Raw genomic sequence first — 26,729 nt, forward strand, 5'->3', positions numbered from 1 at the left:
CTTCTAATGCTTGCATAAACAAACAAAAGAATTCTTAGATATGCCGACTTTTCCTGCTGCACAAAAAGCTGGTTACCACAAAAATTTGCTGAATCACACAAGCCAAAAATACTAATCAAGCTATCAGTGTCTAACTTATCATATGATATTTAAAATATATAATGCAAAAGTGATGTCTTTCCCTTCTAGGTTTGAATACTTTAGCTTAGAAAGCAAACATTTCTGAGCTTTATTTTCACTGCCGTTTATTGAAGCTGAAACCTGATACATCCCACATACAAACTAAATATAAGTTGAAAGCATCCTAGTAAGAAGGGTAATGCTAGCAAACATAAACACAGCCAGAAGTACAACTAATAATAAAGGCCATAAATGGAAGTGAAATTGGAAACTTGGTACTGGAGAACCTATAAGGAGGTTCTGGACTATATTTATTTATTCTCTGTATAGCTGCAAACTGCTTGTGCAGTTTTAAGTTGGGCACAAGAACTTGAACTGAGCAGCAGATCACACCCTATTTTTATAAAGCCAGTACCTTCCATGGTTTCCATTTACTAAAGGTTTCAGTAAATATTCCTTCAGAATTTGCAGTGCATGAGCAGCTGTTTGCTCTTCCTGCTCAGTTCCGGTTTTTACTGGTTTGAGTCAGTACCGTTTGACCTCTCCTTGTTGAACATGCCTCTTTAAACATGACCGCATTTCATTGGATACCAGGATTGAACGCCCAGTTTCCCTTCCATTCTGCGCAGATGAGGTGCAAAGGGCTTCTGTTTGTGCGTTTCTACCACTGATGTAAGTGCCCTGTGCTTTTCTCCATTGGTACAGAGCTGATGGAGGTGGCTTGCCTGCACCATTTTGTGGTCCTCTCTCTTCTTTTCTGCCCTTCACGTGTGGCATCCATTTTGTGTTATGCTTTTAGGGGTTAACAACTATTTATCATTCAAGAGCTGCAAAGGGGGCACAGCTTACATACAATCAGCATCACCCCTAACCTGTAGGCGAGAGAACTAGGAAGACATCAACTGGACCAGTAATACATGATCAACAAGCATATTGTTAAATGCTGACTGGGCACTTTATTTACTAGCTAGAAAGGTGTTTTTTTTTTTTTAAAAAAAAAAAAATCTTACACACCCTTTTATGCAAGAGCACTGAACATTTACAACATCTTTAGCAAAGTAGAAAGGATTATTTCCATGGCCTTGATTTTCCCAGACTGGTGGGGAATCTTTCTGGATGTGACCAAGAGCCCAGATTTCCATGTCCTTTTTCCTTTTATACCCTTGCTATTGCACCAAATATTTTTATGGATGTTATACTCAATCTAGTGATACAATTGGTTAAATAATATCTCCCCCCCCCCAACCGAATGACAATATATTGTTTCAACAGAAGGTTTTCATCCCTACATTTAGTGATTTTTTTAAACCACAAGGCCTCCTGAAACTGGCTGACGTCTCCTTTTTAACCGCAGAATGTTCTCTCACTCTTTGTACCTGTCCTGTTTTCTGATCCGGAAACCTGACAGTTACAGTGAAAATGCTTCTAAAAGACTCTTGCTTAAGTCAGGCATCCTGAACCAGAGTATATAATACAGAGGTTTAATACAGAGTCCAGAGAAACCACCATAATCATTAGATATGATATCCTATGTCTACCCAAGCTTATTGCTAATATACACATATATTATATATTGTATATTATTATATAATATGCACATATTATATATATATTGTGTAGGCATAGGAGATCATGTCAAAAGCTCTATCCTGTAGCCACAAAATTAATACATCTACTCCCATTACAGTGCTGTGCACCCATGGGAACCAGTTTTGCATTATGTCATGCCCCATGGCAGCTATTTGTATTAAGCCATGCCCCCTTTATTATTTTTATTTTTAAAAAAGATCCTGACATTTGCTTGTTATCATTAACACCCTATTCACCTGAGCAAGATTGTACTGTTAACCAGTCATGTGTAACTCTCAAAAATAAGGGACTTACAGGGCAATCATATGCATGTCTACTCAAAAGTAAATTCAGAAGTAAGTGCATATACTATAGGGTTGGAGAAATTAAATTCAGTTCCTCATCCTAATTTTCTTTAGGGCCTTTCTTAAATTAAAGGCAAAAAATGTGATTCATTATTGCTTGAATGATATTCATAACACATATCCCTAAAGGAAAAGCAATGCATGTGCATTGTAAAATTAATAAGCAATAATTGATAACCTCTGTAATTTTAATTTGTATGTTGCTTGTCAATAAAGGATTGTACTCAAAGCAGCTGAAAATATACAATAAAAACACAGGAATAACAAGTAATTTGTGTTGAGCTTGTTACTTGCTTAGTTAACTTTTACCTCTTTTATCTTGTATCCCAAATCTGCCTCCACACTCTAATATATACTTGTGATGGAAAGGTCTTAACATTTTATTTGTTTGTAGGACTCACAGAAGGATATTGTATTCAGTAGTTCCCAGCCCTCTCGCTTAGGGGATGCAATTTCTTGCAAGCCTGTCAACCACAGTGCAGATCTTACACCCCCCCCCCTCAAAAAAAAACACCCATACAAATGCCAACACAGATAGAAATGCTAGGTCTCTGAACTGCCCCGGCATAAACCCAGAAAAATGCAATCAACTTTGCCATTCTACATTCATCCTATTGTAAAATCAAATAACATTAAATACGTGTATTTTCTACAGAATTCTGCTTGCAAAAAAGGTGTGTCCAGTTTTCATCATCTAGCCAATTAATTGGCACAGTTGTGACATCATAACATGGTGCACAGTTGCTCTGACTCAGCAAAGGATATTTTAGCTCAAAGAGATAAAGTAAGGCAGGGGGCAGGGGGAAGAAGTTATGTAATACAAGGTTATAAACAAAAGAACAACAGAAAGCAGCCAAAGATAGAAGAAGCTAGAGGGTAAATTGAACAGAGTGAAGGGGGGACATGAAGGGTGGTTAAAGAAATGCAGTGCAGTCAATTGTGATAATGCACACAGCTGTGATTCCAAAATGAAGAACAAAATATGGGGGTTTGGTTGAGCTTAAAAAAAGAAAATGCTAGAATGTCAGTGGGGAATATTTGAAATAAGACTAATCTATGGTGCTGGTTCCTCCTCAGGGAAAAAAGATATGAAAGATCAGAAAGGGAAGAGGGCTGTGGGAGAGTTATTTGGGTTCAGGCTTGTCCAAATTCCGCTTGTGTCTGTGCCTAGAAAGCATGAGTCCAAGCAGTTTTCCATTTGTCCTGGCAGTTTCCCTGGGAAAACCCACTCTTTATCACTAAATCGGAGGTATTTCCTCCTTAGCCACGATCAGCTCATGGTTAGTGAAGAAGGAACTTAAACATGATCCTGGGTTCAGATGACATGCTAATCCAAATCTTGGCTTATCTGCCAGTCTGTACTGACCTAAAAGGGCCAGAGAGGATCAAAACAGGTACAAGCTCCTGTGCAGGAACGAGCAGGTCCTGGTAAGCCATAGTTTGGCTTACCATGGCATGCAAAACAGTCCATTGTTTTCAAGAGGGACTCCTCTTATGGGCAAATTGGAGCTTGACCCTGCCAAGATTCTGAACCCTCCCAATGCTGAAAGCCATGGTCCAGTCTTTGTCCTGTCACCCACAATAATATCAACACATTTCCAGTGCCCAATAGGCTTCTGTCCACCTTCTCTGCTTGGCCAGTCATAAAATTCACTAGCAATAAATGCCTCTTCTGTCTCCAATGAGAAGGGAGATTTTCATTTTTTTTATTTTTTAACCAGGCATAGAAAGATGGGGGGGGGGGGGATTCCTATATTATTCTCCCTTCTTCTCTCTTTCTCCCCAAAGCCAGACCCGAAAAGAGAAGGCTTAAGTTTCCAAGCTGGTGGGAGGAGGGAAGAGGAGTCTAGTGGGGCAGTTCTTGCATAGCCCCAGAAACAGGGTCCAAGCTGTTTGCACTCTTGAGTGTGCACAGTTTCATTCATTGCCTTCCCCACTCTGTGTGTGTGTGTGTGTGTGTGTGTGTGTGTGTGTGTGTGAAGGATTTTTGTCTAGGCACCTTGACTGAGGCAGAAAGTGGAGAAAGTTTTATTGACTTTCTTGTAAACACTTTGTAAACAACAACCCACAGGTGAGAGAAATGAGTGAGAGAAATTCATGCAAGAGCTCATATTTCTTCTTTTGCTAAAACGGTTGTGAAAAAGGTGGGCCTTTGCTTACCTAAAGAACCTGGGGTTTTTTTGGATGGGGAAGAATTTTGGAGGCAAATTGCAAGTTATCCTATACCATTTTCTTCACTTTTTTAAAGCTTTTTTAAAAAATTGTGTTTTGACTGTTTAACTAATCCTTCTCAGAGAAAACCCATTGCAATTTATGAACCTGAGTGAATCATATCCACTAACTTTAATAGGTTAATGTGAGTAGAATTAGCATTCCATACCACCCCTTATGCCAGAATAGATGTGTGTTGATAAGGCAGATAGTTCTGGGGCTACTGTTGAAATGAGAGGGCAAGGTGTCTTGCCCAATGTTTCTGTTGTTCTCTTATATTCTTTGCATAATATCCTGTTTCCTCTGAATATCAGCAGCAGAAGAAGCATTGGACTAGTGGGGTTAGAAATGCAGCCCAAGCGCATGTGTGTTTGTTTGTTGCTCCTTTCGTCATTTAATTTGGAGGAGATGTTTTTACCAATATCATCGCAGTAGTAGGGTTTCAGATTGCAGCCTGTGTTTTGGGATGGTTATCATTATCCTAACATAATGTTATGAATTTGTGGGTGCCAGACACCCCTAACCCCTGGAGCCAGCAAGTGTTAAAATCCAATCATGACTAATTAAACCAGGCTCAGGTTGTATATATACGTATAAATAAACTATACTCTTAGCATCAGTTTGACCCAACCTGCTTTGCTGCAGTCTGTTAACACATGGAGAGGTTAACAGGAGAAGATATTCTGGGCCCAGGCCATTTAGGATCTTAAAACCAAGCACCTTGAACTCTGCCAGAAATTGTCACCAGTGGGATGCCTTAGGAACTGGCTCAGGGGTCAGCAACCTTTTTCAGCCATCGGCTGGTCCACTGTCCTTCAGACCATGTGGTGAGCCGGACTATTTTTTTTTGGGGGGGGGGGAGGAATGAACGAATTCCTATGCCCCACAAATAACCCAGAGATGCATTTTAAATAAAAGCACACACTCTTTTTTAAAAAAAACTTTTTTTATTCGAAATTAAAGCAAAACATATTATCCGGAAACATATCATCCTTATTTCCCCAATCTGTAAATTTTAAATCAGTTTCCATAATTTTTCCCAATCTTCCATCATAATGTTGTGACCTACATCTTGTGCCCATTTAATCATAACTGATTTTACTTCTTCATCTTTTATCTCCCATTCTAATAGCATGCTGTATGTGGCCTTCAGTAATTTCACTTTTCCTTCAATCCCTTCCATTTGAAACCTAGATCTTGTATAACTGAATCCTTTCTTGCTGTCTTCTTTATGTCTTTCATATAGTTGTGGCTAATGCAACCAACTCTGAAAGCACACGTTCTACTCATGTAAAAACACCAGGCAGGCCCCACAAATAACCCAGAGATGCATTTTAAATAAAAGGACACATTCTACTCATGTAAAAACACACTGATTCCCAGACCGTCCATGGGCCGGATTGAGAAGGCGATTGGGCCGCATCTGGCTCCAGGGACTTAGGTTGCCGACCCCTGAACTAGCTTAACAAATCTCCAGGTATTAAGTCTAGCTGGTAATATGGCTGCTACATGGCAGATCCACTGAAGCTTCCAAATGGTCTTTAAAAGTAGTGTTACATTGAGTACATTGCAGTGATTAATTCATACTGAGCTTGTAACCTGCATGGTTATCTGCTCCCTATCATGTACTTTATCCCAAATCTACCCCTGCACTCTAATATAAACTTGTGATGGAAGGGTCTGCAGATGATCAGAATTAATTATATTGGCTAGATGAATCCTGTATTGCAGAAGAGAATGCTCCTGCCCATAGCCACCACTTAAGCATCCGGGACCAATGCCAAATCCAGAAACAACCCTGCTTTTTATATAATCATGACAGCAACAAAACAGATCAGTCTTCTATCATTACATAATGCATACCCTCTACTTATTTTATTTATGACTTTTGTTTGCCATCCCATACTATAAAGTTCTCTGGGAGGCATACAATAAATAAGGTGTGTTGTAACCTCATGCCAGAAGCTTAATAAAGTGTTCAGCATCCATGCCACTTCCCCAGTTGATACTGTCAACCCCATCCCTGGGGGGGGGGGAAACCTTGTCTTTTCTCCTGAGAGAAGCTGTTTGCAATCTGGAACACTACATGGGAGAATTAAGAAAGCTGTTGCTCCCAATGCAATTTTGCCTCACCTCCTCTCTGTCACCTCTGTGTTAAAACTTTATTATTATTATTATTAAATAGGCTATCTATCTCATCATGGATCTTCTACAACTAGACTTGTTTGTCCATCAGTTGTGTGGCAAAAACCCAGAGGGTCCATGCTAATGTTTCAGATTCTAGAACTTCCCGCCCCATAATGCAGCGTCAGACCTGATGCGTGCAAGCTAGCTGGGCAAGTGCCACTGAGCATCAGCAGAGTGCTTTCCCCTTTAGCACTTGGGCTCTGGTAACAATCTATCCCAGATCTGGGGTGTTTATAGTCACATTTGAAAACAATAAATCTGTATTCGTTTGTCATGAGTTAGGAATGTTAGTATTCCAATCTTGCCACCTTTGTGCTAGTCAAGGTCATCCAAAGTATTATGTCATTCTCATTCAGTGTGCACCCCAGTCCCAGGCCTCTTTACGGAGAAGCAAAGTGAGTTCAGTGGACTTACTCCACAGTCACTATGCGCAAGGGATGGAAGCTTGGAGTGTTTTTAGGGTTCAAGTCTGTCATCCCTGCAGTGGCAGAGGATTAAGACCTTGGCTCAAGGAATCTAGTAATATATTATGTGAATCATAACACACCTGTTTTCTTTAGGCAAGCTGTTGTGGAAACAATAAAACAATGGAAACAATAAAACAATAAAATGGAAACAATAAGGAGCAGGGGTACCAACTTGAATAAAATATTGGTCTAGTCTAGGTAAGCCCTACTGTACATAATGGATCACATGATGCAGCGCGCACGCGCGCACCCCCCCACCCCCCCACACACTTGAATGACAATGCCCATCAATTTGGAGGGGGGCAGCCCCCTCAAATATTTTATTGGGGGCCAAAGGGATCTCTGCTCCTAGGAATTGGCTCCTATGATAAGGAATGTGGCTAAAGTAGCAGGTAGTTTGTGGGCCTAAATATGGCAATCTCTAGTTGTGGCATCAAAATGGAATATTGATTGAGGGCCTATTAAACTTAGCACATATAAAAACCATTATGTAAAATCCCGAAGATGCATATGGGCAGTGGCGTAGCGTGGGTTGTCAGCACCTGGGGCAAGGCAAGTAATTTGCACCCCCTAACCCGTGGAATTGCGCCCCCTAACCCGTGGATTTGCGCCCCCTAACTCTAACCCCCAGATGTTGCGCCCGGTGCGGCCGCCCCCCCTGCACCCCCCACGCTACGCCACTGCATATGGGTGTTGCATTTGTAAGCATACTTAGCAGTAGATGGTAGAGCATGTGCTTTGCCTGCAGAAGGTCCGGGGGTTCAATCCCTGGCAGGGCTGGGAAAGATTCCCTGCCTGGAAACCAGGCTGCCCGTCACTGTGCAAAATACCAATCAACATGGATCAATGGGGCTGACTCGATAGAAGCCAGCTTGCTGCGTTCCTTTCTGAGCTCCCTGATCGGGCTCACTCAGTGTATATAACGGGATCCACAATGCAGCTTGGGCAACCAGAGCCTGCCTTAAAGAGCTGCGATTGCTGAGAACCGAGTCGCTCTAGGACCCAGCAGCCACTTCCCCTTGCCTCTGTCACATCACATACTGCATTGCTATTAGTGCACATTGGCCGGGTTGCAGCCGCCGCCTGCTCCTCCTGTTGGATTCTCTGCGCTTGGCTTCCGAAGAGGTTGCCGGCACAGGAAAGGAAGGGGGCGAGCAGGGGAAGCCTGTTTCCTTTTGCTTTCCTTTATTTATTTTTCTCCAGCACGGCGGCACCGCCGCACCCCTCTTAAGAGCCTTACGCTACAGTGCGGCGCTGCTTTATCGCCCGGGAGATCAGCCCGGCTACGGCTGCCGGCGGGGTTGTGCATGCGCCTTCGCGGGCGCGCGGATGCATTTGGAGCAGCGGCAGGAGGGATTTGGATAGCTTAGGCGCCCTGCAGAAAGGCGTCCTCTTTGTGGGTGGGTTCTCCCCCCTCCCTTAGCGCATCGTATTTAGTTGGGGATTCTGGAGAGGGGGGCGGGGGCGCGCCGGCCCCGAGCGGAACAGACGCGCCGTCGTGCCCACCTCCCTCTCCTCAGTAGCTCCGAGCCGAGTGACTGAGGGGCGGGGGACGCGGCCAGCGGCGTCCTCTCTCTCTCTCCGCCTCCCAGCACCGCTTTTCCCGAGGCGGGCGCGCGCCTAAGGCTGAATGGAAGCAGCCTGGAGGCTTGGCGGCCTCTCAGCGGCTCATGACGGGCGTCCCCGAGGCGGGAGGTGCTGAGCAGGGGCTCTGTGAGAGGGATGCGTGGTGGTGCCTGCGCGCGCGTGACTTAAGAGGGCGACCTGCTGCCTCTCCTCTCTCTCCCCCGCCCCTCATGGGCACGGAGTCCCCGGCACAGCTTGGCGCTACTACAGCTACAGCTGCTGCTGCTCCTGCTTGGATGAAGGCGGCGGCTTCTTCCTAACGCCCAGCCTCTGAGGGACCGCAGTCTCCCGCCCTCTTTTTTTTTTTTTTTTGGCGGGATGCTGAGGTAAAGGATCCCCTCGCGCGCGGGCGGGCATCTCTTTGGTCAGGGCGCGTGAGGAGGCTTAAGGTGGGGAGTGGAGGGGGGTGTCGCTTGCGAGGGGAGGGTTGATATTGTATTGGGCTGCGGTGTGGGCGACACGGCTCTCCAATGGCCAGCCCGCGGAGGAACATTGAGTTGGAGCATTTCGAGGAGAGGGACAAAAGGCATCCGCGCTCGAGCTCCCGCCGCGGCGGAGGGGGCAGCTCCACTTGCAGCAGCAGCTCGGGCCCCAAAGGGAACGGGCTCATCCCCAGCCCCGCGCACAGCGCCCACTGCAGCTTCTACCGCACGCGCACCTTGCAGGCCCTCAGCTCGGAGAAGAAGGCGAAGAAGGCGCGCTTCTACCGCAATGGAGACAAGTACTTCAAGGGCTTGGTCTACCCCATCTCCAGCGACCGCTTCCGCTCCTTCGACGCCCTCCTGGCCGAGCTCACCAGGTCTCTGTCGGACAATGTCAACCTTCCCCAGGGCGTCCGCACCATCTACACCATCGACGGCAGCCGGAAACTCTCCAACCTCGACGAGCTGGTGGACGGTAAGCGGGAGCACGAAACACCTGCGCCCAAGTGGGGCGGGGAAGACCTACTCGGTCGTCAGGGGGCGTTTTCACAAGTGTCTCCAACAGATCTGTTACCCACGATTTCTGGATGATGTCACCCTGTTCCAGCTGATGCTCATTTGCCTCTGTTAATGAGCCAGGCTGCTCTCTGGCTCAGAGGTTCCCATGCTTGCACACACCCACTCGATCTGGACAGGCACTCCTGCTCTTGAATGGCCTGGGATGTATGCAGCTATAAATGGTCATCAGGTGATCTGCAGCAGGCTCCTTAGCTGAGAAGGCATAAAAGAGCTGAAAAATAACCCCACCTTTCCCATACAGCACTCCCTTGATCTAAAATTTGAATGCCTGTGTGTTTAAAAGGTCACCAGAGCAATGCAGGTGTGGGTAGAGATGGAGAAAAACGAGCTTAGTATCACTTGTGAAAACAGCTGGGGTCTAAAAAACAACAAGTGTTGGAAATATGGTGTATGGTTTATGTATATATGCATGGTATAATCAACATTCAGTCTTCCAGGTTGAGTCGTTCTAATTTTGCATGTTGCACAAATAGTAATTGTAGGCTTCAAATCAAATTAAATTTCAGAATTAACTGCTGATCCCTAAACTCATTCCTTCCCAGTACCATCATTTATTTTTTCTTATTTTTATTTGCACACAGTCCACATTGGACCCTTTTTAAAGGACCGATACAAGTAGAAACATATTGTTTTAGGAAAGCTTGTTGAGCAAGAGGCTACAACTGTATATGAAATATATTTGGTGGTGGGCAGGGAAAGGTCATTGTAATTCTATGTAGCATGAAGTAGGTAAAATGGTTATTTGGTACCTCATTCTCATTTCGCTACTTTGTATATGGAACTGCAAAACATAGCAAAAACATAAGGATGCCTTGTTTATATTCTGGTTCCAAAGGGAATTAGGAAGGTAATGTCCAATTTATATACTGAGTGTCCAAAGCTACACACTTGTATGTTGATCCTTGCAGCACATTTATGCAGCTTTTTATATACCCATAAGGCTTGCCATGTATGAAACCAATGACATCAAAACTGACCATTATTGGGCAAATTAAATATGCAAGCTTTTGGCCTAGGCAAGATTCTTCTTCTGGAAAGTATGATCAAGGGCCTCATGCACCGTATAGAATAAAGGCTTTCAGATTTAAAACTAAACAACACCTGGAATTGGTGAACTAAAAGTCAGTATCAAATTAGTTTGGCAGTGACATTGTTAGTTTATCATTGTTGATGACTCAGTTGCCAAAGTACTCTGTAAAGTACACATCTCCTATTTTATAGCTGTTACAGATTGAGCTGCTACACCTATGTTTTTTACAATATGATTATAAATAAATATAATTATAACATAATTTTAAAATATAATTCTGACATGCCCAATTAAGGATGCAGACAATGGACATGCAATCCACCCCTATGTTCCTCAGGTCCTTAACTATGAATAATTTTTGGATTTCAAAGTAGGGTTTTTCCTCATCATGTTGCCCATATAACTTCATTGTAGTCCATTGGTCAGACAAATGGTCAGCAATCTGTTGGTGCTGGCATCTATCAATGAAAGGGCAACAGCATGGCCAGGGGGAGATGGGCTGCAGAACTATGACCTACTCAAAAGTACAGTGATGGCCAATGGTGGTCCCTGGCTCGCTGTTTGACAAACACTGCTCTAATGTAACTGAGTAAGCAGTCTGCATAACTATGGTGAAAGGAGGTGTGTTTGTAGATTTCTAAAGGGAAATCAGATGCAAGTGACAAGGTTGCTGCCTAATAACTGGAAAGGTCCGCCTACTCTTCAATTCTTGAACTCCTACTTCATTCTCTTCCTTTCTTGCTTTTGCTGAGCTCTCACCTTGGAAGCTTGCTCAAACAAACACTATACAGGTATTTCTTAGCTTGAACAATTGGCTAGTAAAACATTTTGTTTCAACTGTAGAAATGACAGTCAGAATTTTGATTGTGTTCCAAGAGCCTTTATAATTTGGGAAGATTTTTTTTAAAAAAATGCAATCCCATGCATGGTTACTCAAAAGTAAGACCCACTAAGACAAATGTAATTGTATTTAGGATTGTGGTCTTAGTGCATTACTAAATGTAGATTACCCTTTCTGCATGGGAGATTTTACTCATACTTATGAGGAATGACTACAAAACTTAAATACTAACCAATTTATTATAGCATGAATTTTAGTGGACTTCAGTCTTTTTCATCAAACGCATGAAGCGTTACCTTGAGTCAAAGAGGTGTGTGTAGATCTATCATATGGGGTCAGCTGAGCTGAGTAGTTAATGTGTATAATTGGGGAATGTGTACATAAATCATGCCACGTGGAGAATGTACAATAGTCTGTCCATTAGAAGCAAATTATGCACATTTCCCAGTCAATATACACAGTCTCCAACAGGCCTTGGGGAATGTGCATAATGTGACAGCATTTTGTGAATTCTCTGGGCAATATGGTCATTCGCCAGTCAACATATATACTCTTCAAGAAGCATGCTGTTTGCTCATATACAGTCATATACAGTCTGGATATGGATGGATGCTCTGTTTGTGTTTATATGTATATACACACACACGCATGCATGCATGCACGCTAGGGGCTGTGCCCCTACTCTCTCTTATTCCCCCTGCCACTCCTTCCACATTAACCCCCTAGAGCTTCCCCTTCCAACTCCATGCAACTACTGAGCTCCCTTTTCACCTTCCCAACCCCATTCTGCAGCCCCCTTTGCACAAACACCATTATCACATCCATCCCCTTTTACCCACCTACCTCCTCCTTCCTTTTTAAACTTTCCCTTGCACTTGGTCAACCCCATACTCCTTTTCTGTAGCAGCCCTTTGCACACACACCCTGGAGCGATACATGTCACTGTATCTTTAAGATGAACAGAATATCGAAAGCAAGCCTGTCAATTGACTTGTTCAGTTGTTCAGTTAGAGTGCAGTTGTTGGATGTTGTTCCTAGATGAGTGTGTGTTTGTTAAAAACCTGTTCTGGAACTTCATGTTGAATATAACACATAATACCAGGAGTAAAATACAATGCATGAAATTGTATTTCTACTGTTGTTTTAAGCCATCACTTTCCCCTTCTCAGTGACCCTCTCTTCTTACTCCTATGCCACAGCCTCTGCTGTTGTTCCAACACACCTTCTCTTTCGCTTCCCTACCCCATCCCAACTTCATGCAAATTGAGGGTTGTGATGAGGTATGAAAAATCCTCCAATGGGGACTACACTCTTGACTACATGCAAATCAAGGATTGTGATGCAGCACTACAAATCCTCCAGTGCAGTTACATTTTTATTATACGTAATATGTATGTGCAAGTGCATGTAAACGGAGTCCCACTATGAATGCAGATGTGACAGTATCTGCAACCCTGTTTCTTTTTCATCACTGCTTAGAAGGAGAGAGGAGGATCAAATCTTCCCCCCACCTCTCTCAGCAGGAACAGCTGCACAATGTTTTAGGTCAGCAGGAAGGCACACTACAAGTAACACAGAGTTAGATGGTTGACTGCCTTCCAGCAACAGGTTGCCTACTTCTGAGTAGGGCTGGGTGATATATCAATATATCATCCAAAACTAGTTTGAAGTTCACATAGTGCTAATTGTTTCATAATATTTGAGCTGGCCATATATCATGAATCACAATGTGTGTAAGGGCTAGGTGATATCTGGTTTTCATCATCAAAATAACTCACCAGCTAAACTTTGCGATAACTCACCAACTAAACACTGCAATGTTATCAGCAGCTAAACCTCACAACATCACCAGCTAAATATTGCAATCTACCACAATGTCTGAAATAAGGATGGAGCTATACAGAGGCGAACAGGACAATGTCCTGACAACTGCTACTACTTAGGGATCTAAATGGATAAATGACAATATTATTAATCATCACACACTCAGTTTCATCAGCAGGCAATTCAAAATGCATCCCAAGAGGACTTTTGGTATACTTGGTGGTATTCAGGACAGTCCAAAGTACGGAGATAAGTCATAGTGAATACAAATAATATGGGACTGCCAGCAAGCCTGCTAGGTAGCAGAAGCAGCTTGGCAGCAGCAGAATCAGCAATGGCCAGGGTGGGAGGCAGAAGCAGTAGCAGCCTGGCAGTAGTGGCACAATAATCAGCAGCCTGTGAAGCCTTGCCACAGCAGAGGGCGGTGTTGACAGAAGCAGCAGCAACAGCCTAAGAGGCCTTGTCTTGGTGGTGGCCTACAAGGACCTGTGGTAGTGGCAAAAGCGGTGACAGCCTGCAAGGCCTTGTAATGGTGTTGTCAGTAGTGGTGGCCTGTGTGGCCTTGCAATGGTGGCAGGTACTTTGTCCTCAATACCACCATTTGGTAGCTAAGCCCGAAACCAAAAGTCTCATTTGGATGCATTTTGGCTTGCCTGCTGCTGAAAGTGACCATGAGATGATTGATAATATCATCATTTATCAGTTTTAGACCCTTAAGTAGTAGCAGTTGCCAGGACATTGTCCTGTTCACCTCTGTGTAGTTCCTTCCTTATTTCAGATATCGTGATATATTGCAATGTTGAAAAATATTTCTTGGAAAGGATGTGTATTGCCCAAGGAATGTACGACTGCAATCAAGATATGCACATTCCTCAACAATTGTTGCGGAACATGTATATTGACAATAAAACATGCATAATTTTCTCCTCATGGACAGATTATGTCACATTCCATGAGGTGTACTGAATGTACACAATAGCCATTTGTAAGGCACATTAACCACTCAACCCAAACCTAATCTAATGTACATATTTATCTGCAAATAGAATATTTGCAATAAAAGTACCTTCCTTTATATTTTACTCTAATGGTTGCAATGGTAAAGCAATCTTTTCGTCTTTTTTATAGTTAACTTTAACATGTTGCAATTGGAAATTGTCATAATAAATCGAATAGGTTAGAAAGAAATGTGCAACAATACCTTTTCATTCCAGATACTGTGATCCTCACTTCCTATGTGGATTGTTAGTGATTTTCTTTATATGCAGATTTTGATTCAACTTCTATTCTTGTATCCTATCCCTAAGTGGTTCTTTTGGACAAAGGGGCAATTTCCCAAGTTATGAGATATCTCTGATAACCTAAGAAGATGTCATGTTGATTTCATGTCTCAGTCTTTATTCACTAGTTCTATGATCTGCCAATATACTTGGCATCTGTAGAGACACCAAATGCATGGATGAACGCCATTAAAAACAGGCATATTGATAAGCCATATGGGGAAATTTATTTTCTCTAATGAGTAGTAGTACTATGAAGCATTATTTAATATTTTAACAAGAAAAGGTTGTTCTGATACTCATTAGTCAAGAGGAGGGTGGAAAAATACTTTGGGACCAATTAAATACTTACTTATTAGACTGACAGATTTGGCATATTGTCGCTCACAATTTGTGCACATCATTAATTCGTATTCAGATCTAATGTGTGCTGCTTTGTTGGTCACAAACAGCTTTCAGTCCTGCTAAAATGACTGGACACTAGTTTAAACTGTCACGAATCTGATAACCTCCTTAAAAAGAAAATACATGATAACCTCCTTAAAAAGAAACCAGCAGTTGACTTGCCTCTGAAGTAACAAATAAGGTAGTAAAAGTTTGACTATTATACTCTTTGAATGTGGGAGCTTAGTTGTAAGTTTCATGTAGGAGATTATCTTGGGGTGATCAAGAAAAAAATAATATGAGCAAAATTAGTGCTATTTTCTAGGAACATTCTCTTGCATCCTGCAAACTCAGAAAGCATGAGATCTTAAAAACATTTGTATCCTGTAGGAATACTAAATTTCAGTATATGTTTTGATACATAATTCCTAGTCTAAGGTAGGAAATCTTTTGACTGTCCTTAAAGCTTCACTGCTCAGACAGGTGTATCTCTTGGGGTACTGAAAATAGAAAGGGAACTCTGAGAGCTGTGAAAGCAGAACTGCTGCAGTCAACACTGCAACAGCCTCAGAAATCAATAAAAACTGTTATTGTAGCTTTCAATAGGAAACACTAGCTGTTTTTTGGGGAGGGAGCTGTTTCTAATGAGTTCTACAGTGTAGATAATGGCAGTGCAAGGGCTTGTATCTTGTAGTATCTGATAAAGTGGGGAAAGCTCATGCCATCATTACATATCTTGAGGTGTCAAGCAACAACATTTCCCATCAGGCTTTTAATTTTTTGCGGCCTCCTTGAAGGAAAGGAATGCTTTAATCCCACTTTCGACGAACATGATTGCCTGCAATATTATTTTTGTTTTGTTTTGTTTTATGGTGTTTTTAATGTATGTGCTTGTTGCTTTGCTGTTGTAAGCCACTTTGAGCTGCTTTTGTAAGAAAAGCAGCTAATAAGTTTAATAAATAATTTATCAGTCCTTAAAATGCTACAGGAGTCTCTTGCTTCTGTTTTAAGGATGATTCTAACCCTGATAACTAAGTAGTGTATTGACTCATACTGGTTGACCCATAGGTCTAATCCAATATACTTTTCTTATGTTCTTGTCAGAAACAGTCTACTTATAGAGAGAAAAAGAAGTATGTAGTACTTCTGTTGGTTGACTAGGGAAAAATATAATCATGTTAATATGGCAAAGAAAAACATCTTTACATTTCTGCAGCAAGTGAGTGGCATTGAGGACTACAGTGATGCTACAGTCTATGCATAATATGCATATTATTAATTGTTGTTGCTGCTGTTGCTACTGCTGCTGCTGCTGTTGTTGTTGATAAAGCTTAGGGTAGCTTGGCCATTTAATAAATCTTAAAGAAACTCAAGAGAGAAAACAAAGAGATGAGCAGGCAAGATGTTTAAGGAGAAATGTGTGTTCCTGTTCCTTAAATCTTGTACAATATAGGAGTTTGATTGTTAAGCGGTTGAAGTGGCTTCTTTAAGCAGAAGGAATTCATTGTGTAAGCACAGCCTGAAGCTTTAGAGATGACAATGAGATGATGAAAATGGGATGATATATGTTTCAAAAAATTGTTTTTACTTCAGATGGTGTTTCCAGAAGTATTGTGTATGTTTCTCTAGACTACTTAACTTCCTCATGTGCTGGAATATTATGATGAGGCACCGTGTTACTAAAGATGGAAACCAGCAAGAATAACTAGTTGACATTCTGCTCAATTTAAAACAGGTCTGAATAGAGTCATGTCTTGCTAATGTTGAGGGTCAGTCATTTGTATGTGCACGATTTATATTGGGAGTGAAGTGCAAGGTTTGTTTCAAAGTGGTTGTGTTACTAGAACATTAGCATACCTCCATTGGCAACTTTCACTCTTTGTCGTAAGATGCTCCTAATGTTTAATTCAGTGGCAGATGGCATCAACAATATTTTTGACAAGAAACTCCCTAGTGTTAGTGACATTAATTTTTGCCTGACGAGTCATATGCAGTATTGTTGAGACACTTGTTTCTGTTTCTCCCTCATTTTCAGAAACGACAATACTTTTCTAATCCATGCTCTTTATAGGATGCAATATTATATGGATGAATAAAAGCCAGCAATGTTCCTGAATATATTTTTACAATTTCTTTACGGTGGAACTCTAGAATATCTCATGTCACTGAATACAATCCTCTTGGTGCAGGAAAGGGAGTCCATATGTAAATATTCTAATCATAGGGGCAGGTGGTAAGAACACAGATTGTATAACATCTCAAAATTGATTTATTTGTCTGTAGCTATATCTCTGCATAAAAAGACGTTAGTCAAAAACTGCCATCATCATCCTACATCTTTAGCTGATATATATGCATTGTAAATATCAAACTGTCAACATCTTCATATTTCTGCCAAAATGCTTCAACAGAATGGCAGACACTCCTTCGGGATAGTCTGGCTCGTTTCAGATGGTTACTAACAGTGTATTATTAGTACACTACTAGTTCTGTAGTTCTCAAACAGTGCTACCTTGGTTTAAGAACAGCTTAGTTTATGAACAACTTGGATTAAGAACGCTGCAAACCCAGAAGTAGGTGTTTTGATTTGTAAACTTTGCCTTGGAAGCAGAACATGTTCAGCTTCCTGTTGAGTGTATTCCATTTGTAAATTGAGTCTCCCGCTGCTATGGGAAAGCATGCCTTGGTTTAAGAACACTTTGGTTTAAGAATTTACTTCTGGAACAGATTAAGTTCGTAAACCAAGGTACCACTGTACTCAGTTTTGTCTTGAGCCTTAGTACATATTTGAGTCCATATAATACCCATAGTTGACACTTGAGTGTCAAATTTGTGCACTTTACTTATTTAAAGGGGATACATTTGAATATTGTTTGTTTACTTTCTACAAGCATATTGCTACATGTGGCAATTTGGGATATTGTTCACAATAATGATGTAAGTGGATAATGGCTTGCCTAATCTAGAACCTAACTTTTGCAAACACTCATATACAAAACCTTTCTAGTTCTCCAGCAAATTGTAAATGTATCTGAGTTGTAGATAGAAAAAAATCACTTCATGAGAGATTTTAGAAATGGGAACCATAAAAAACTAAGAATATCTAAATAGGTTTGGACTGAGGACCTTTCATCTCCTATTTGAAGATACACTTGTTGAATGGTTTCTTTAAATGTAAAGGTTCATCATTGTTCCACCTGATGTGTATGTCTTTAAGGAACCAGAGCAAGGGCCAGAGCAAAATAACGAGACCCAGCTTTACAGCTGTGAAACATAGCAGGTGCTGCTGAGTTGTATTAAGCTGTGTCAGCAATTGGGTGTAGTATATAAGGAGCAGCACCTAGCTCTCCCATTACCCTGGGGGATGGATTGGTGGTTGGGTCATGGTTGTTGATGTATTTTGTGTAAATGGAGTTTTTGTTTTTGTTATTAAAACCTTGTTTAAGTTATTTTTGAGTCCCTTTTTAATGCATGGTCTCCCCAGCAAGCTCTCTGCAGTGCTACTAAACTGCAAAAAGCCAACAACACTTGTTTATTTGAAATGTATGGCTAAATCATCTGCCATGCTTAAATTTGCCTTGCAAGCCTATAACACATTTCTTAGCATCATTGAACCCAGTGTAACCAATGCATAAAAAGATTTCATTAGCAAAAGCATAAATGTTGAGTATAGCCCAAGAGAGAAATTATTTCTGCAAATTGATGTTAGCTTTCTGAGGGGAATTAATAAGTGCAGCATCAGGGTTTTTTGTTTTGTTTTTTGTTCTGAAAGTGAAGAACCTTTGAGATTAAAATCATATGTTTAAAAACCACTGGAATGTTTATGCAGACTACAGCATCTACTGTGTAATAAGCTATATAACCAAATTCAGTGTTTTTATGTGTACAAGATATATAAAATATGGTCATGAATAAGCAGATTTCCCTTGGAGCATAACATAATTGTGTTCTATAGTATGGGGGCAGGGAAAGGAACCAAATGCAAGCAATTTCCCTTAACAGTATAAACTGACACAGTAACTTGATTCGGAGGTGATAAAATTGTCGGTGCAATCCTCAGCACATAGCTACTCAAAAGTAAGTCCCAGGCAACTGGGTATAGGATTGCAGCTTCAGATAGTTATGTCTTTTCATAGTTTACGCATATGTCTGAAATATCAGCCTGGCCTTTTTTCCAAGGTGAAAAGGGCTACAATCCTGCTTTATGTGATTATCGTAATTTGCACTTCTCTTAACCTGTCCCATGAGGATTTGACTTGCTAGCTTATCCAAGCAAGTCAGTTGTTTACAATGTTTCAGAGTTGAAATACTACTAGGAGAGCCTTGCAAATTGAAGGCTCTTAATGCATGTAACTGAAACAAATGTGATAATAAATACAACTGAATAAACCTTGTTAAAGTTTTTTCTTCTCATTTTTATCTTATTATTCAGCTTAGTTGCAAATTTTTAAGGTCTCACAGATGCGTGTTCCAAGGTGCTTCCATATAAATAACAGCTAAGTACCATTTGGAAATAAATATAATTAACTGAGTAATTGCTACAATCCATTTAAACTTAAACGCTTGGGTTTTTGTAAACTTAGTCCTATAAGCATTAATGGAACCAGTCTGTCTTAAATCCAAGCACTCTGGCTTATAAAATGATGGACAATCATTTCAGCACTCCTTCTTAATTATCACTTTACTTTCTCTACAGGGCCTAGAATGTGTAAAATTCTGTCCAAAAGTGCTTTGGTATGCATGGCGTCAAGTAGATTTATGCATCTGAACTATTATTACTGAGAAATTACTACATTAAAAAAATTGGACAACTTTAATGTCACCCATGCATATTAATCCATTTTAATTAATCTCACCCACATATACAAAGGATATGTTTGGGGGACTATGCTCAAACCATATCGGATTGCACTGTTCTTAGAAATAAGTATAACTGAGTTCAATGGCGCTTAACCCCACATATGTAGGAATAGGGTTGTGACCTAGATTTTTTGTTACCACTAGTGCTGACTTTCCTTCATAACTCCTTTACATTGTTCAACTATCACTGTAGCTTCGGTAACAATTGTCTATCATTTGATTGCTAGACTTACAGGGACAGACTTCGGTCTATCAAATTTCACCGGTGCTCTGCATGAAGCCAAAATTCACTTCCTCTCTGCCTCTCACCTTCCGTTCTGCTCAGTTCACTACGCAGTGCTCTATGCAGTTGGCTCCTAGTGCAGTGCAGCCACTGGCGGATGAAGGTGGGGGCGGTTCGCCCTGGGTACCATCCGGGGAGGTGACATCGCCCCTGGGACACTCAGCACTCGTCGCGCACCCCCAACACGTGCCATGCCCCCTGCAGATGGCACACCACACCCCCATGATGCGCACCACGCCCCCTGGAACGCATGCCAGCCATGCCCCCGGATGTACACTGCTCCCGGTGCTGGAGCAGGTAGCTTTGCCACTGAGTGCAACCAGTCAGACTGCCCTAAATCCACCTCTGAGACCTATATCAGTTAATGTAGTGTCAAGTCTGTGGTAGGGTTGTTGATGTACATATTGTTTGGACATTGACAGAGGAAATTAACTGTTAATCCTTTTAGATACCTTAGTAATCTTTCATACTGTTGAACATTAAGTATTGCTGAAATGTCAATATGCTTGGCAGATATTTGCCTGACATCTGCTGAGTTGTTCAACATACTTGGCATACAGTGTTTCAAATAGTTATTGCTTAGATTTCCGATACACTCCTCTTGGGACATTGCCTGCTAAGTGTGTAAGATGGACTGCTGGGTGCAATCTGGAGTCAGGTGATTGTCCTATTGATACCCAACTGTGCTTTTTCTTCTGATTCGGGATGGAAAGATCATCAATTTTGGTTTTCTCAGTTTCACAGGTGCACAATCCTAAACTCAATCCTTCACATTTTGCATTTATTTATGCGGTTTTTATTTTTTAAAAAGAGATTTCTGTATGATTTTTTTTTATGATATTTTCACTAATAAATTAATTTTTCTGCACATATTCCCCCTAATATATGTAGTTTTGCAAAACATTCCTCACTTGCCAAACTGCATCACCAAATTTAGATATGTGCAAATTTTGAAGGATGGCTCTGTTTCGGTTCATACATTGTTTAAGAACATGCACATTTGATAAGAGTCTGCTCTAAATGCGTACCAAATTGAAATTCTCATTCATCCCTGCTTCTGACAATGTAGTGGCATTTCTGTTCTTATGTAGTTTCAGGATATGTTTGGGGACTGCTAATGACAGAGCTGTTTGAAATGGAAATACACAGGAAATACAGTGATTATGGATATCATGGTCCAAAGAGTCTTCCAAGTCACCTTGACTGCTTTTCCCTCTTGGGATCATTCTGATGTGTTTCTAAACTTTCATTTTGTCTCCAGACTCACTAGCAGGGCTTCTCTCTCATTTATACCTTACACTTTTCTTTACTTTCAGTTTGGTAGCATTTATAAGCAGAAGCTTGTGGCCAGGCCGATGCAAAATACTTGCTATATTATTATTATTATTATTATTATTATTATTATTATTATTATTATTATTATTTTGCTAATATCAAACATAATGAGTTGAATCCAGACATCATCATCATTTTGAGTAGACCTATAAATCATTGGGATTTAAGTACGAGTAATTTAAGTTGCATTGATTTTCAGTGGTTTTCGCTTTAAGCATAGCTAACTCTGGATCCAATCCATAGAGGTCTGAGCAAAACTTTGTATGTCAAACAAAGGTTTTTGAATAAAAGAAAAGCAAATCAAGAAAAAGGAGCAATGATTTAAACGAAAACATTAAAAAGATTGCATAAGGAAAATTTAAATTCAGGCACACACAAACATAAGAGAATACTCTCTAGCACATTCCTGTACAAATTTATTTAGAAGTACGGTAAGCCTCACCAAGTTCAATGGGACTTGCTCCCAAGTAAGTATAGGATTGTATCTTTACAACGTTTACATTATTCTGTGGTAACAAAAATATACAGTGGTACCTCAGGTTACATACACTTCAGGTTACAGACTCTTCAGGTTACAGACTCCGCTAACCAAGAAATAGTACCTTGGATTAAGAACTTTGCTTCAGGATAAGAACAGAAATCCTGCTCCGGCGGTGCAGCGGCAGTGGGAGGCCCCATTAGCTAAAGTGGTGCTTCAGGTTAAGAACAGTTTCAGGTTAAGAACAGACCTCCAGAATGAATTAAGTACTTAACCCGAGGTACCACTGTATGTCTGTATTTTGGGTTGCAAAGCTTGTTGGCAAGATGTGTGTGAAACCTGACAGTCCATGTGATGATAAGATACATGACAACATCAAATAAAATGGAACCACCCCTTTATATGTGGAAACGTCTCTTTGAAACATTTTTCTGTGGGTCTGGGTAATATCTGCAGAATATTTTGAAGCAGTGATTTCACAAGGAACTAAATTGGTGGCTTATATACTTGGGAGGCCAAGTATTTGAGAACATACAGGTTTAGCCGGTGATGTCATAGATATTGACAAAAGCGGAAAAGCTGGAAGGCAAGACAGCTAAAAGAGGCAATGTATTTATGTATGTAAATAGGAATGAAGTACTACTATGAGAACTAAAAAACAGCTGACAATGCTTACTGCCAAAAAGGTTAAAAATGAATATATAGTGTAAGCATATTTACAATGGAATTGGAAGAACTTTTGACCTTGAATTGGGATAGCTGTATGAGTGACATTGAGCTGGTAGACTTGAAGCACTTCTTGACTAGTTGTTTGCACAGGGCTTTTGCACAGGGCTTTTTCATGGGATGCAGAGGTAAATAGTTCTTATGGATGTGTACTTGGCAGCTGTCATTCATATTTCTGTAGCACCTGGGCTTAGCTACTGAATGTGTTGTGTGTGGAACTACCCTTACATGACTGCTAAAAGATGCAGAATGCAGCACTGTATTCTTGTGGAGGATTAAAAAGCTGAAATTTCCAAAGGTTTGCATTTCCCTGCTACATTACGGTACTTTAAGTGTAAGCTAAGGGCTAGTTTTAAGCTTTGGAAACACTGTGCAGCTCTAATGTGTTCATACCTTGTAGACATTGTCTTTTCACAACTCCCATCATGACTATTGGACTCAAGACCAACTTGGAACTTAATCACATTCAAGCTAACATGGTAAATGTGAGGATAATGTTCTCAAAATGATCTTTGGAGTCTGTGTATTTTGCATTTTATAATGGGTACTAGAAATGATGATTTCTGCTTCTCTACAACTTCTAAATCTTAAGAGTACTTTTCAGTCTGTTTTTAAACTTGCTGCACATCATGAACCTTAGGGAGTGTAAGAGATACAGACTGAAATAAATAAATCATGTGATGCAATCAGAGGAGAAGGTTACTATCTATATCTGATCTGTGTTTTCATATGCAACCCTTTTATAAGTTTCAAAACAGTGTGGGAAAGTGACTCTTAAAAACTTAAATGGCTCAACATAATCCTTTTATCTTTTTTCGCAAGTACTTTTCCATGTACTTCCATTGCATAGAAAGAAATAACTTTATTAAAACAGGTCAGAGAGATAGGTATCTCTCAAATCTTCCACCAAAGGCACATCTCAAGCCGATACAGGTGTTGAGCTCAGAGTAGTTATGGGCCTTGCAGCTACACCAGACAAGGAGCAGGTAGAAAAGAATGAAATCTCTAGAATGGAAAGCACAGAACAGAGTCAGATTGTTGGTCCATCTAGCTCCGTTTTCTACACAGACTGGCAGTGGCTCTCCTGGATTTCAGGAAGGAAACTCTCCCAATCTAACCTGGAGTTGATGGATATTGAACCTGGGACATTCTGCATGCAAAGCAGACAAGGTGCTGGTGACAATGCACCTGACTATGTGCCCCCTCAACCCCCGTCCCTCCTGGCTTATCAAACAGAGAGGGTATGGTTGTGTCCAGAATGTGGTTAATGCTATGGTACACGAGGGGGTGGTCTGTGCTGCATTGAAAGAGGCAGTGGTGTGACCACTCCTAGAGTAACTGGCTTTGGACCCTTTGAATTAGAACAGCATTTGGCCAGTTGACAATACCCCTTTCTTGGGGAAGGTGATGGAGAGGGCCATGGTGGGACAGTTGTAGGTGTTTTTGGAAGACACAGATTATTTAGATCCATCCCATTCTGGGTTCAGGCCCTGGCCATGGAACTAAGTCTGTCTTGATCACCCTGATGGATAACCTCTGAAGAGAGTGGGACAGGGTGAGTGCTTCTGCTTCTTGATTTCTCATTGGCATTTGATACCATCAACCATGGTATTCTCCTGGACCAGCTCTCAGGAATGAGAATTGGGGGTATTACATAACAGTGGTTCCAATCCTACCTTCAGAACCGAATCCAGAAAGTAGCATTGGAAGACTGTCTTTCTATGTTATGAGGTGCCGCAGGTGACTGTCTTGTTGCCAGTGCTATTTAATACCTACAGGAAGCCATTGGGAGTTATCAGGAGTTTTGGGGTGAGGTGCCATCGGTACGTTGATGGCACTCAGCTCTATTTCACCATAACATGAAGATCAGGAGAGGCCGTGCAGTCCCTGGGCTATTGCCTGGACACAATGGATAAGGAAAAAACAACATGAGCTTGAATCCTGGCAAGGGGGAGGAGGCACTATGGGTGAGTAGTTCCCGGGTTCAAGACATTGGTCAGTTGCCTACCCTGAACGGGGTTTCACTCCCCCTGAAGAAGCAGGTTTGCAGCTTGGAAGTGCTTTTGGATCCAGTTCTGTCACTGGAGGCTCAGATAGCTTCAGTGGCTAGAAGTACCTTTTTACCAAATGCAACAGGTTCAACAGCTACAGCCATTCCTGGACTGGAAAGTCCTTGCTACAGTAGTTCATGCATTGGTTACTTCAAGACTTGATTACTTCAATGTGTTCTGTGTGTGGCTTCCCTTGCACTTGATCTGGAAGAGTGCAGAGTGCTGCAGCATGAACCCTACAGGAGTGAGACCTTGTCAGCATATAATACCTGTGTTCAGAGATCTGAACTGTTTGCCAACCAGGCCAAATTCAAGGTGTTACTACTAGCATGTAGAAAACAATAATAATAAATAAACCAAGATGCTCCACCACTGAACTCTAATTCCTTTCCACTTTTGTGTTTGTGTGGATTGATTTGCTAAGTATCTTCATGCTACCTCTCTCTTAGCTGTTCCATTTCAGAAACTACACTAATAGTACTACTTTCCAGCTGGAAACCTCTGGGTAGTTTGAGGCTGACCCTTGTTATAAGCCACTGAACTGCATGTAGCAATATCTACTTAGGGTGATGATTTGTTTTCCTGGGCAGGAAGGATTATAAGGAGGACTTTCTGTTCCAGGTAGTTACGGCCAAGCACTACTACTCAGTGACAGAGGATCTGCCTTGCATACAAAAGATGCTAGGTATACAATCCCTGGTGTCTTCAAAGAACTGCATGAAACCCTGGAGAACCACTGCCATTTAAAGTAGACAATATTGACCTCAGCGTCTGAGTATAAGGCAGCTTCCTATGTTCTGTTCCTAATTCTTTGTATACAATTTTACCTAGCACTTGAATCTTTCAATTCTCTCATGATAGGAAATTTGAGAAGCCCTGATCTAAGGGGTCTGAATGTGTTCAGTGGCTATAATGCATAGGGCTGCTCCAATCCAAGCATGATTATGAAGTAAGGTTTTGTATATGGAGGGATGGAATGCAATTTGCAAATATTAAAATAATGAAGTGCAATCTGTAAAGAATGAAATAAGAGCTTAATTTTCAGCCAGATTCATCTTTGTTAAAAAAAGAAAGAAAAAAAGCTTTAATAGGTGAATTATTCTCCAGTATCTGATGCCTGAAAGATATCTAGTTGAAATCAAGTTGATGGTGTGGTGTTTTCTTTTTAACTTTTGTGCAATTATAGGTTTAAATCAAAATCATTCTCAAACCTATGAGGTAGATGGGATGTAGCGGGTGAATACAAAGGAGATTAAATAAATGGAATGAAAGAAATAATAATGTTTGTGTTTTGTCTCCCATCTTCTACACCAGGTGAAAGCTATGTCTGTGCATCCAATGAGCCATTTCGGAAAGTTGATTACACTAAGAACGTTAATCCTAATTGGTCTGTCAACATAAAATCTGTGTCATCTCGATCCCTCACATCTTTGACATCTGCAAGAAGTGAACTGAAGGAGAGCAAAGACTTCATTAAACCCAAGCTGGTAACCGTTATACGGAGTGGAGTGAAGCCACGGAAAGCTGTGAGGATTTTGCTGAATAAAAAGACTGCTCATTCCTTTGACCAGGTGTTGACTGATATAACAGAAGCTATTAAGTTAGATTCTGGAGTTGTCAAGAGAATTTGCACACTGGATGGAAAACAGGTAAGTTGAATTTACAAGACTGCAATCTTAAATTTACTTGAAATATTCAAGTGACCCAGAGTGACCTTTTGCCTGTGTTGAGCTGTACTTGTCAAGTTAATCTCATCAAACATCTTCCCCTTACTCCATTGGACAATATAACACAATTCCTGCCTTCTTGAAATTGAAATAGCCTTTTTCTTTTACTGCGGCAATGCCTAGATGAAAGTTCATTTACTTGTATTGTCCTCCTGCAGTTTAACATGATGAAAGCTCACTATAGAGTTTGGCAGACAAGGCACTTTGCTTCCAATTACCAACTGATTGAACTTATTTTCTAATGAGGTAAATTGCTCATGCCTCCAAATCTGCTTGGGCAGCACTTTTTAAATATATCATTGTAATGTTGGAAGAGACTGAAAGGAGTTTGTTAGAAGCTCAATTCTAAATGGCGAATCGTGTT

At 41.1% G+C, this 26,729-nt stretch overlaps 1 protein-coding gene across 6 annotated transcripts in view; it reads left to right on the top strand.

Annotated features, from left to right (window-relative positions):
* The first annotated feature begins 7,969 nt into the window (after window positions 1-7,969).
* The window catches only part of DCLK2 (doublecortin like kinase 2), a 76,525-nt gene continuing 57,765 nt past the window's right edge, over window positions 7,970-26,729 (top strand). For 4 of the 6 annotated variants that reach the window (XR_013394195.1, XR_013394194.1, XM_028742873.2 and 1 more), the window contains exons 1-2: window positions 7,970-9,442; window positions 25,953-26,287. Coding sequence is in view for 3 of the 6 variants with exons in the window: in XM_028742873.2 (XP_028598706.2) it covers window positions 9,016-9,442; window positions 25,953-26,287 (762 nt within the window). In the remaining 3 variants the exon portion in view is untranslated. The remainder of the gene's footprint in view (window positions 9,443-25,952; window positions 26,288-26,729) is intronic. The other 2 variants (XR_013394196.1, XM_077934090.1) reach the window with 1 other exon arrangement.

Source organism: Podarcis muralis, chromosome 9, assembly GCF_964188315.1.
Source record: "Podarcis muralis chromosome 9, rPodMur119.hap1.1, whole genome shotgun sequence".
In the NCBI taxonomy this organism is placed as follows: domain Eukaryota; kingdom Metazoa; phylum Chordata; class Lepidosauria; order Squamata; family Lacertidae; genus Podarcis; species Podarcis muralis.